Below are 12,133 nucleotides of genomic sequence, written 5' to 3'. Positions count from 1 at the left end.
AACCCCCACACATCCACAGGGGTGGCCCCGGCTGAAGTCATGTTCCAGCGGTGCCCACGAGATCTGCTGCCAGAAATTGGTGAGTTGGAGCCCGCTGTGATTGACGATGATCAAGTTGAGCGGGAGCGCCGTAAAAGGACAGCGCAGGAGAACCTCCGGAGAGGACTGAGGCCACAGAGGCTGGTGCCCGGGGACGAGGTGCTGGTGAGAAACAGACACCCTCAAGGGAAACTGTCTCTGACCTACGAGCCAGAACCTTTGGACGTGGTGGCGGTGAAAGGGTCGATGGTGACCGCCTCTGACGGAACTGTGTCAGTGACCAGGAATGCCAGCTTCTTCAAACAGCTGGGAGAATCCAGGAATAAACCGATGCCAAGTGGGCAAGTGGTGGAGGTACCGGACGAGGGCAGTGGCCCCATGTGCCTGCCAGAAACCCCAGCCCATGAGCTGGCTGTGCGAAGGGACTCTGATTCAAGACGCTGGCAGGAGGTACTCCCAGAGGACTGGGCGAGGGAAACCTGCCTGTCTCACCGATTATGTACTGGAATAGATCCTGTGAGTGGGAGTCCTGAATGTCCGGGGAACAAGGGTGGCTGTTATTGAAGGGGCTCCGGGGTTTGTTTGCAGTGAAGTTAATTGTGTGATAGTAATCCTTTGTTCATTTGTTCTGTTTGATATGAAAAAGGAGGAGTGTGATGCTGCCCCTTTAAGGGCTGCAAACACGCTGCGGATTGACGTTGCACTCCGCCGCGTGCAGTATAAATAAAGGGGGCGTTCCCGCCGCACAGAGCGACTGGGGAGCCCAAACCGAGCGGACATGTCCGAGTGCTGTCTGTGGCAGGAGGGGGCTCACGGACACCCGCGGGGGTGCGGGAACAAGTGCAACACTTTTCATCTAGTGGACGCTTGTCACAGCTTGTGCTCCTTTTGTTACATCAGCTTTGACTCGTTCCCCAATCCCTCCCATTTGAAAGACCAAAGCAGTACAACACAGAAACTATGATAAGATACAGGTTATGTTCAAGAGATCAGAGGACTGTTTAATTGCCGGAAATACATAGGAGATCATTGTCCAAGTACCCAATGCATGAACAAAGATCCTAAAGACAGGCGCAAATGTGTTACAGGGCATATTTGTGATTTTTAAAGGAACAGAGGGGGGACAGAACAGGAGTTAAGTTTCTGACGCTCTTTTCCCCTCTGCCTCCGAAAACAACGTGGTTTTATGCCAGTGTGATCTTTTCATGCTGGCATAAAACTAAAGTTTTTCTATGTTATGCACCTGCTTTGTACGACATCAAAAAATGTGTGGATTCCATAGGAAATGCTGCCTGCCATGCGTGAATGGCAGGTGGTGTGTACTCACTTTGCACTGTGGAGTGAAAAATGGAGGCATAAAGGTGATTTTTCGCCTGCAGTTTACCCATCCCTTTTGCACTTAGCAGCGCATATGATGAACTTTGCTTGGAGGGGACCTGTTTGCACCTACGAGCAAACGTAGCAGGTCCCCCTGGGCAAATTATACCATGGAGCAAAATGAGATCCACAGAAATCCCAGTGGATGACAAATCTTGTAACCTCTGCGCCCTGATACCTTCGGGTCTGGTGCGCAATACAAATAAACAAACAAACAAACAACATCAGAACTACCGTGGTGCAGGAAGCACAAATAAATCGTTGGGATGCAAGAACAAGGATGGTTGCAACTATGTTAGCGAGGTGTAAGTAAGGCTGTTGGGGGGGGCGGTAGGTCATAAGCCCTTGCGGAGGAGAATGAGTGGTGCATCACTGTGCATTTATGTTCGAGTTCAATTTGTTTGATACACAATCTTCAAGTAGGTACCACCGATGGGTGAGCTAGGAGTCACGCCATACACCAAGTTCTTGTTTTCTTTCCCAAGTCCTTCTGTAAAGAATATATATATGTACATAAAAAGTAATGTCAAGTTGTTTTTTATTGTGCAGAATGGTAGCCTTTACAGTCCATGCAAAAGAAAGGGTGCCAAGTAACTGTAGAAAGCAAAGAAAGGGTGCCACATAACTCTAGAAAGCAAAGAAAGGGTGCCACATAACTCTAGAAAGCACACACATCACAGTGAAGATGTAGCTTTTAAGATACATAGTTTAATATGACAAATCAATACAGCTAGTGTTAGTGTAATCTTTTCCCTACATGTACAGAAAATAACATTTTAATAAGTCTATGCTCTTGGCAAGAGGTGTCTTAATACTGAAAAATATTGAAAATAGTACAATTGAATGTATGTACATAGTAAAAAATAAGTAAATCTTCATTCATGCCAGTGTTCGTTGTAAATGCTAAAGAAAAATCAGCAATATGCTTTTATCTGAGCTCTTGAATTATGTGCCCAATTTGGCCAATATAACCTTCAAAAAATGCACAAGGAAAGTAAATGTTGCTGTGAAGATGTAAGGCACCAGATGAATGTACAGGAAGAGTATTAGCATTTGGCATAAAGATTTGGCTACATAAGGAAGCTCCTTCTCAAGTGTGAATTCAGCTGAAAATGTACAATGAAGAACCCCACACAGTCATATGAACTAATAGGTGAGGTGGGTGAGATTTATAGAACCATGAAAGGATTGTCCAGCAAGCTTGCATGAGACAAGAGCAGCAGGGTCTCTTTCTTAGCGGTGCACGTACATGGAGCAGCGTGCAAACACACACAATACAAACAAGAGATCAGATTGATAGGAAGTTGTTTTAGACATGAATGCACATTTTCAATTTTTCATGCAAACCACGTAACTCTGCTCTCAGTTTGCGACGAATTGACTGGATTATACAAATGCTAACATTGAACACTATCAACACACTGCCCAGCTATGCCTATTTAGGTGGCACAGTCTGGATGTCAGTGCCTTGGAGTGTAACATTTACTTTTCTGATGAATCCTACTGAAAAACATATGTTTGCATTAAAATGGGAGGGAGTAGCAGTGGTGTGGCTGTCACTCACTGCAGGCCACCATGATCCACTATGCTCCTTGTATAATGTTATCAGGAATGAGCCTGTCCAGGGCTTCAAAGCACACTGTTCCCATTGGAGCTTATTTTGAATAAGGCTCCTTTGCAGTGTTGAACTTTGCAACTTCGATGACTTAACAGAGTTGGGACGTTGTATTGAACAAATGCTCAAGCCGCGAGACAAAGATACAGCAAGGCAGTGTAGTACGCAGGACTATTTTGGGCTCAGCAAAATAGCAGCTGTAAAAAAAGCTAATAGTGGGGTTCGCACAGCTTATCTGAGGGTTTCCCAGAAGGTCCTTTGAGAGACACATCGTATATCATTCTGTAGAAGCAAATACTTGGCACGTGGAGGTGTGTGCTGCAATCACTTGTTATATGACGCTGGCTCTGGTTTTTTCATGAAATTTGGTTTGTGAATTGAACTCGCACCAAACACAAAAGAAAACACACAGTTGCAGGCTTTGGCTTCAATGTTCAGACTCACAGTGCTTTAAAGCCCAGCAAACTTCAGAAGGACTTGTAAAAAGGATGCGATGGCAACATCAAAGGAGTGAGAATTGTGGAATGCCAAGCACTGAGGCAAATTGAGGATTTTGGGGTTGACAGCTCGTGAAATAAAGATAAGCTTTTGGCGATACACATGTTAGCACAGTTTTTTTTTTCTCCATTGTTACAGAGACAAAATGTAAGCAAAAATTTAGATAACGGCTTTGAGCTGACCACACAACGCGGAGGGAACATTCTTTCAAAGCCGGGCAAGTTGTCATGTTCCTTTAGTTACAGTGCCGTTAATACTCTTGAGCCAAAGCATTGCTGCAGTGCTGAGGCTATTGACTTCCCCACTCCAATGCAGCCAAGCAAATTGATCTCACAGGGAAGCAATGGCGGGATAATGTAAGACAGCGTTTATCATTCTGAGCCAATGAAGCGGCGGTCTGTGGAGCGGAGTCGGGTTTTAAAAAACGCTGCAGACTGCGGAACATGAAAAGGTAAGATCATCCACTTGGGTACATTGTGGTGCTGGAAACCACATTGTGGTGCTGGAAACCTAGTGAGAAGTTCTCCGTTCAGTGCCAGTGTTCCAAAATTCAATTGCCTTGCAGGCAAATATAAGCTCAAAACTAGCGGGAAAGGACTAAAAACGGGAGTAGACCACGTGCTCCTTTTTTCCAAGTCTCTCATATTTCTTTGTGGAGTCCGATGCGCACGCTGCTGAACATCTTGCCGCACGCCTCGAATAAGGGGTCGCAGAAGGTGTGGATGCAGATGGAGTAGACCCGGCTGATGCACTGGATCTCGATTAGGTAGCTCCGGATGCAGGGCACCACAGCCCAGATGTGCAGGAAGGACAGAATGGCAAAGTAGATGCCCCAGATGAGGGCTAGTGGGATGCCCAAGATGGTGGAGAGCAAGCGGTAGAACCAGTATTTCGTCACTGTGAAGGTGGTGAAGCTCGCCTTCCAGATTCCATCAAAACTGTGCGTTCCTTCTGGTTCCGCGATCACGTCCTCGAAATCAATCTGCCGGAAAGAGACATAGCACAAGGGTTTAGCAACGAAGCCAGACAGTAAAGATGAACATGTGTTGAAATCAATTGATTGGGGGCAATTGTGCAGATTATCAAGGACAGCGGCTACCAACTAGTGCTGAATGACAGTAAAGGGAGCTCAAGTCCCAGTTATGGCCAATTTTTTATTTTGTGTTTTTGGGACTTATATATAGCATATGGTCTGCCACTTGCGCTCCATCTGGGTGTTTTGGGTTGCGTAAGAGAAGCGAAGGGGTAAGATTAGTGGCGCAGTGGCAGGAGGGGAAAAGTAGTTTTGTTGTCCAGTGACAACGCAAGGCAAACTAGAGGAACCATGCTCTGCTGTGTGTGAGCATCCAAGCCCTGAGGAATACGTGTCACGTTTACAAGGGAGGCCACCAAGACTCTGACGCCAACTCCTCAGACCCTAGAAGAACCCCAGTTGGGATACACACCCCAGAATTCTACTGTTCAGGGGAAGATGGAGGGACAAAACATGGAAAAGTAAGGAGAAGGTTCCTCAGTTAGGGCACTGTGCACCGCCGTCACCCACCAACCCCTTTGTGTCCCCGTAGTGTCAGTGGACAGCAGAAAAGAAGACAAGCGAAAAACTGCTGCCAGTATTGCTGATGCCCTTGAGATGAGGAAGCGGAAACTGGGAGGACACAGAAAAAGTGAAGAATGGCCAGCAGCAGGTGAGCAGATGGAGAGCAAAGGGAGGGAGGACATGCAGAAGGAATCGGGAGCGGTTTTCGGGCATTGCAGTGGTTCGGGATACAAGGGGTCGCATAGAAATAACAGCTGAAGCCGATCTGGCAAGGGGAAAAGAGCTCGAGCCACAATGTGCTGTTGGCGGTGTTGCTCTGTGCCCCTGAGCCCCAAATAATGACACAGAGACTTGGTTGTTGTTACTCGGGCTTCACTCGTGCACTGACTGACGTGCGTTATGCAAGCCCTTATATTGGGTGTGCGCGCTGCCGCACTGCCACACTGTGGCCTAAGGAGCCAGTCATAAAACTCCTACTTTTTCAGAACCAAACATTTTTCTTTATAAACATAACTTCATATCTTCAAACATAACAACCTTACAACTTAAATGCCGCTCATGAAACTTGCAACGTGGAACAGGCGCTCATATCCTCACCCATCCACGACATAGTCTAGTTACATGGGTCTGCAACCTTTGGCTCTCTAGTTGTTTCGGACTACAATTCCCACGATTTCTGGCTATAGACTATACTTGGTGGGGATGATGGGAGTTGTAGTCCAAAACTTGTGGAGTGCCAAAGGTTGCAGACCCCCGGACACTAGTAGATGTGCAGGGCAACTGCCATGCTCTCTTACGGTATATCTTCTCTCGCTGTCTCCACAGGGAGCGGCAGGTTCCTGGCGCCATCTTTCACCTTTGGTGCCTGCAGTATTCTCCTCTTCCCCGGTCAGGTGCTCATCATCTTTGCCCTCACTATCTACACTCCTTCTCAAGATGGTAGGAAAGGCGGTCCATGCAGGGTTATCTTTACGAGTACTGAGATGAGGAGGATGAAGGAATTGGTACCCAGTAACAAGAGTCTCAAGCTTAAGGTGCGTGGTAGTTGTTTAAAAAAACACCTGGGCGCGGGACATTTAAAGATGGCAACTGCGCTAGGAGGTGTGGCAGTGCAGGAGAAGCCGTTGGTTCCTCTGCAGAGGCTTGAGAACGCTGTAGACATGAAACGGTGTAGTGGAGCAGTGGAGTTTACCGGCAAAGCAGAGACACAGGGGGTCATTACGACCCTGGCGCTAAGGGGTTATCTGTGCCGTGAAAGGCCATGGCGCCGTTAACCCCTTAGCGCCTAATTACGAGGTCCCTTTGCGGGACCCGACCTGAACGGCTGGTCTGGACCAGCCGTTAAAGTAGGGACCCGCAAAGGGACCTTCAAGGTAATTACAGTACCGCAATTTGCGGTACCGTAACTACCATCTTCCCCAGTCCCATTGAGCCCTATGGGGCAAAAATGGGAATGGGGAAGGGCCAATGTTCAATGGGGAATTACCGCCCTGCCGACCTTGGAATGGGGTGGTAATTCCCCATTGAACATTGGCGGACTCGTTACAACACCGGCAGCAACCATGGTGCTAATAGCTCCATGGGTTACCGCCAGTGTTGTAATGAGGGCCACAGTACACAAGCAGGAGGTGTCGTGCAGAGTCCGTGAGCTGCGAGAGCGTTCTTGGGCTCTCAGCAGCTCAAAAAGGCAGTGTTCTCCTTACCGGCAGAGGCAAAGCCAGGATTGTCTAACAAGTGGGGCCTGAACGTAATGTAGTTTGGCCCACGGCAGTGACTTTAACATCTGTAAATGCCCACACTGCACTCTTGAGTGGGCATTTACAGATTTTGGGTGGGCCTTGCCTCCTCAGGCCCTACCCTGTCTATGCCTTTCCTTACCAGAACCTGAAGCAGGCCTTTGACAGCAGAGCCACGAAGGAAGCCAGAAGGATGTCTGAACAACCCAGAGTGGAAGCTGGCGGCAGAGCCACACCGCAGAAGTGCAAATGAAACCAAAGACACTGCAGAGAGCCGGTGAGTCAGCTCAAAGCAAGTGGGGACTCTGGGGAGTTTGGACAACCGTGCCAGCAACAATTTGAATGTTATGAGATTGCTAATACAGAAACTACAAGAAGATTGTTTGAAAGCAGAAAAATGCAAAGTGCGGATCGAAGCCCCAGTAGCATATGAATGCATGATAAACGAGTGTGGGGAAAAGTTTGAACGGACATTGAAACAAACATATATACTGAGTCAAGAACGGTATATGCCGTTTTGGTAATAAAGAGGAAGCACTTGAAAATACATAAGAAGTCCTGGCAAGAGAAGGATACCAGGCACTTGAAAATATGTAGGATGTCCTGGCAGGGGAGTATACCAGCCAGTTGGATGTACATAAAGAGAAGTCTTGGCAGGAGAGTACACTAGGCAGTTGGAAGTGCATAAAGAGTCCTGGCAGGGGAGTATACCAGGCAATTTGAAAATCTACAAAAAATGTTAAAGAAGGACAGTGTTTGTTAGACAAAGAGGAAATGTGTATTAGTGAAAGACTGCTACAGAACTTGTTGCCTAACAGGAATATTGTGAATCAAGGAGAGACACATAGGAACTGTTAGAGGCTTGCCATCCCATTTAAGAATCCAGGGGAAGGGAACCACACTGTGTATCCAAGATCTTTTCACCTTGGAGAACATTTTGGTTGGAGCCATTCTGCTTTTCCTTTATGAACACTTTTTTCCAATATCATGTTGAAGACATTTCCTTTCTCACATTATCATTTTGTTTGCAGTGTGAGGGTCAGGATAGAACGTTTTGGACACAAGCACGGTTTTTTAGTTTCTGACATCCTGACACAGACAGATCCTTCGTTTTTGGTTCTAAGGTAGGGCAACTCCTCTTTAGAATAAGGTCAGAGAGGCATTTTCCCAACCCATTTTCAGTTGAATAAAAGTCTTTAACCAGAAACATGACATCTTTGTCTCCGGCTTTAATTTCTGACCCAGCACATCACCCATACGTGAACCATCTAATAAAGGCTAACGTGATTCTACATGCGAGAGTATGGCCTGTACGTCAACATTTTCAAATGCACTAATAGCAGAAGTACAGGATCAAATATCTAATCTCAATTACAACCATATCTGGAGATCTCACTGGGTTTTTCCAGATATCCTCCTCACTTTGTTTCGCTCGAGTGAAATGAGGAACCATACGGGTGCTGAAACACTGAACTTTTACCCTCGCCATAAACATTTACGTAGCCTTGTTTCGTCTCTTCCCAGCAAGCTCTAAAATGGCTCATTAGTCTCTTTTATATGTTCTTTTTGGCAAAGTAGTACACACACAAAACTATTTTGAGCCCGGTAAATGTCCAAGAAATACAGGGTTTATTTTGGAATTGTCATAACACATCCAATAGAAAAATAACAGAACATGTTCATAAAACGTCCAATTGCAAAATATGATAAAAGTGTATTTCTCTTCCCCTCCGTTCCCACAAAGCACAATTCATTGTTTCAGGTTGTAGGCAGAACATGCATTCGAAGAGTCCATTATGACAAAGAGACTTATTCATTTTTACTTCATCGTCGTTGAATGGTTGCAATTACTGCTTTGCCATTTAGCAATGTAAAGAGGAAGGCCATCAATGTATCGTCCCTGGACCTGCAGGTTAGCTGGTTTAATGTGATGCCAGTGTGGGTTGCTCTGATTGGGTCCCTTTTCTGTGCCCGCTAAAGAACACCGGTCGGGAGATTGGCAGAATGTGGACCACTCAGAATGTAATTAATTAATCTTTTATAACATGCTCAATACAGGTCTTTGAGCCTGGGACCGATATTCACACCTGTGTTGCTCTTTGTTGTCTTGCTTCCAAGACAAACGTGTTGCCCCTGAGCTGTCCGATGTGGCAATCCTTTGAGCCCCCTCGAGGACCTTATGGAGAGCAGCGTGGAGGAGACGATGGTCCCATCAGGTCTTCCACACCAAGGCTTGGGGGGGGGTATCAGGAGTCCCCTCCAAGGCTGGGGGAGAGGGTATCAGGAGTCCCCTCCAAGGCTGGGGGAGAGGGTATCAAGAGTCCCCTCCACGGCTGGGGGAGAGGTTATCAGGAGTCCCCTCCACGGCTGGGGGAGGGGGTATCGGAGTACCGGGGAGAGGGATTCAGTGTCCCCTCCAAGGCGGGGGGAGGGGGTATCAGGAGTCCCCACCAAGGCAGGGGGAGAGGGTAACAGGAATCCCTCCAAGGCTGGGGGAGGGGATATCAGGAGTCCCCACCAAGCCTGGGGGAGAGGGTATCAGGAGTCCCCTCCAAGGCTGGGGAGGGGGTATCAGGAGTCCCCACCAAGGCTGGGGAGGGGGTATCAGGAGTACCCACCAAGCCTGGGGGAGGGGGTAGCAGGAGTCTCCCCCAAGGTTGGGGGAGAGGGTATCAGGAGTCCCCTCCCAGGCTGTGGGGGAGATTATCAGGAGTCCATCCAAGGCTGGGGGGTATCAGGAGTCTCCCAGAGGGTATCAGGAGTCCCCTCCCAGGCTGGGGGAGAGGGTATCAGGAGTCCCCTCCAAGGCTGGGGGAGAGGGTACCAGGAGTCCCCTTCAATGCTGGGGGAGAGGGTATCAGACATCCCCTCCCAGGCTGGGGGTGAAGGTATCGGGAGTCCCCTCCCAGGTTGGGGGAGAGGGTATCAGGAGTCCCCTCCAAGGCAAGGGGAGAGGGTATCAGGAGTCCCCTCCAAGGCTGGGGGGTATCAGGAGTCTCCTCCAAGGCTGGGGGAGAGGGTATCAGGAGTCCCCTCCCAGGCTGTGGGGGGGGGGTTATCAGGAGTCCCCCAGAGGGTATCAGGAGTCCCCTCCAAGGCTGGGGAAGGGGGTATCAGGAGTCCCCACCATGGATGGGGGAGAGGGTATCAGGAGTCCCCGCCAAGGCTGGGGAAGAGGGTATCTGGAGTCCCCTCCAAAGCTGGGGGGGGGGTATCAGGAGTCTCCCCCAAGGCTGGGGAGAGGGTATTAGGAGTCTCCCCCAAGGCTGGGGGAGAGGGTATCTGGAGTCCCCTCCCAGGCCGTGGGAGAGGGTATCAGGAGTCCCCTCCCAGGCTGTGGGGGAGGGTATCAGGAGTCCCCTCCCAGGCTGTGGGAGAGGGTATCAGGAGTCCCCTCCCAGGCTGTGGGAGAGGGTAACAGGAGTCCCCTCCCAGGCTGTGGGGGAGGGTATCTGGAGTCCCCTCCCAGGCTGTGGGAGAGGGTATCTGGAGTCCCCTCCCAGGCTGTGGGGGAGGGTATCAGGAGTCCCCTCCCAGGCTGTGGGAGAGGGTATCAGGAGTCCCCTCCCAGGCTGTGGGGGAGGTGATCAGGAGTCCCCTCCCAGGCTGTGGGAGAGGGTATTAGGAGTCTCCCCCAAGGCTGGGGGAGAGGGTATCTGGAGTCCCCTCCAAGGCTGGGGAAGGGGGTATCAGGAGTCCCCTCCCAGGCTGGGGAAGGGGGTATCAGGAGTCTCCCCCAAGGCTGGGGGAGAGGGTATCTGGAGTCCCCTCCCAGGCTGTGGGGGAGGTGATCAGGAGTCCCCTCCCAGGCTGTGGGAGAGGGTATTAGGAGTCTCCCCCAAGGCTGGGGGAGAGGGTATCTTTAGTCCCCTCCAAGGCTGGGGAAGGGGGTATCAGGAGTCCCCTCCCAGGCTGTGGGGGAGGGCATCTGGAGTCCCCCAGAGGGTATCAGGAGTCCTCTCCCAGGCTGTGGGAGAGAGTATCTGGAGTCCCCACCATGGATGGGGGAGAGGGTATCAGGAGTCTCCCCCAAGGCTGGGGAGAGGGTATTAGGAGTCTCCCCCAAGGCTGGGGGAGAGGGTATCTGGAGACCCCTCCCAGGCTGTGGGAGAGGCTATCAGGAGTCCCCTCCCAGGCTGTGGGGGAGGGTATCAGGAGTCCCCTCCCAGGCTGTGGGGGAGGGTAACAGGAGTCCCCTCCCAGGCTGTGGGGGAGGGTATCTGGAGTCCCCTCCCAGGCTGTGGGAGAGGGTATCAGGAGTCCCCTCCCAGGCTGTGGGAGAGGGTATCAGGAGTCCCCTCCCAGGCTGTGGGGGAGGGTATCAGGAGTCCCCTCCCAGGCTGTGGGAGAGGGTATCAGGAGTCCCCTCCCAGGCTGTGGGGGAGGGTATCAGGAGTCCCCTCCCAGGCTGCGGGAGAGGGTATCAGGAGTCCCCTCCCAGGCTGTGGGGGAGGGTATCAGGAGTCCCCTCCCAGGCTGCTGGGGAGGGTATCAGGAGTCCCCTCCCAGGCTGCGGGAGAGGGTATCAGGAGTCCCCTCCCAGGCTGTGGGGGAGGGTATCAGGAGTCCCCTCCCAGGCTGCGGGAGAGGGTATCAGGAGTCCCCTCCCAGGCTGTGGGAGAGGGTAACAGGAGTCCCCTCCCAGGCTGTGGGGGAGGGTATCTGGAGTCCGCTCCCAGGCTGTGGGGGAGGGCATCTGGAGTCCCCCAAAGGGTATCAGGAGTCCTCTACCAGGCTGTGGGAGAGGGTATCTGGAGTCCCCACCATGGATGGGGGAGAGGGTATCAGGAGTCTCCCCCAAGGCTGGGGAGAGGGTATTAGGAGTCTCCCCCAAGGCTGGGGGAGAGGGTATCTGGAGTCCCCTCCCAGGCTGTGGGAGAGGGTATCTGGAGTCCCCTCCCAGGCTGTGGGGGAGGTGATCAGGAGTACCCTCCCAGGCTGTGGGAGAGGGTATTAGGAGTCTCCCCCAAGGCTGGGGGAGAGGGTATCTGGAGTCCCCTCCAAGGCTGGGGAAGGGGGTATCAGGAGTCCCCTCCCAGGCTGTGGCGGAGGGCATCTGGAGTCCCCCAGAGGGTATCAGGAGTCCTCTCCAAGGCTGTGGGAGAGGGTATCTGGAGTCCCCACCATGGATGGGGGAGAGGGTATCAGGAGTCTCCCCCAAGGCTGGGGAGAGGGTATTAGGAGTCTCCCCCAAGGCTGGGGGAGAGGGTATCTGGAGTCCCCTCCCAGGCTGTGGGAGAGGGTAACAGGAGTCCCCTCCCAGGCTGTGGGGGAGGGTATCTGGAGTCCGCTCCCAGGCTGTGGGGGAGGGCATCTGGAGTCCCCCAGAGG

General features: G+C 51.2%; 1 protein-coding gene across 1 annotated transcript in view; it reads right to left on the bottom strand.

The window, feature by feature from the left end:
* Nucleotides 1-1,937: 1,937 nt before the first annotated feature.
* Nucleotides 1,938-12,133, bottom strand: part of CAV1 (caveolin 1) — a 74,566-nt gene continuing 64,370 nt past the window's right edge. Inside the window, exon 3 of the mRNA XM_069627930.1 lies at nucleotides 1,938-4,511. Coding sequence (XP_069484031.1) covers nucleotides 4,170-4,511 — 342 coding nt within the window. The 3' untranslated portion in view covers nucleotides 1,938-4,169. The remainder of the gene's footprint in view (nucleotides 4,512-12,133) is intronic.

The sequence above is a fragment of the Ambystoma mexicanum genome, chromosome 12, assembly GCF_040938575.1.
Source record: "Ambystoma mexicanum isolate Mex_15411 chromosome 12, UKY_AmexF1_1, whole genome shotgun sequence".
NCBI lineage: Eukaryota > Metazoa > Chordata > Amphibia > Caudata > Ambystomatidae > Ambystoma > Ambystoma mexicanum.
Note: the sequence above shows the minus strand (reverse complement) of the source record. Positions and strands in the feature narration are given on the sequence as shown.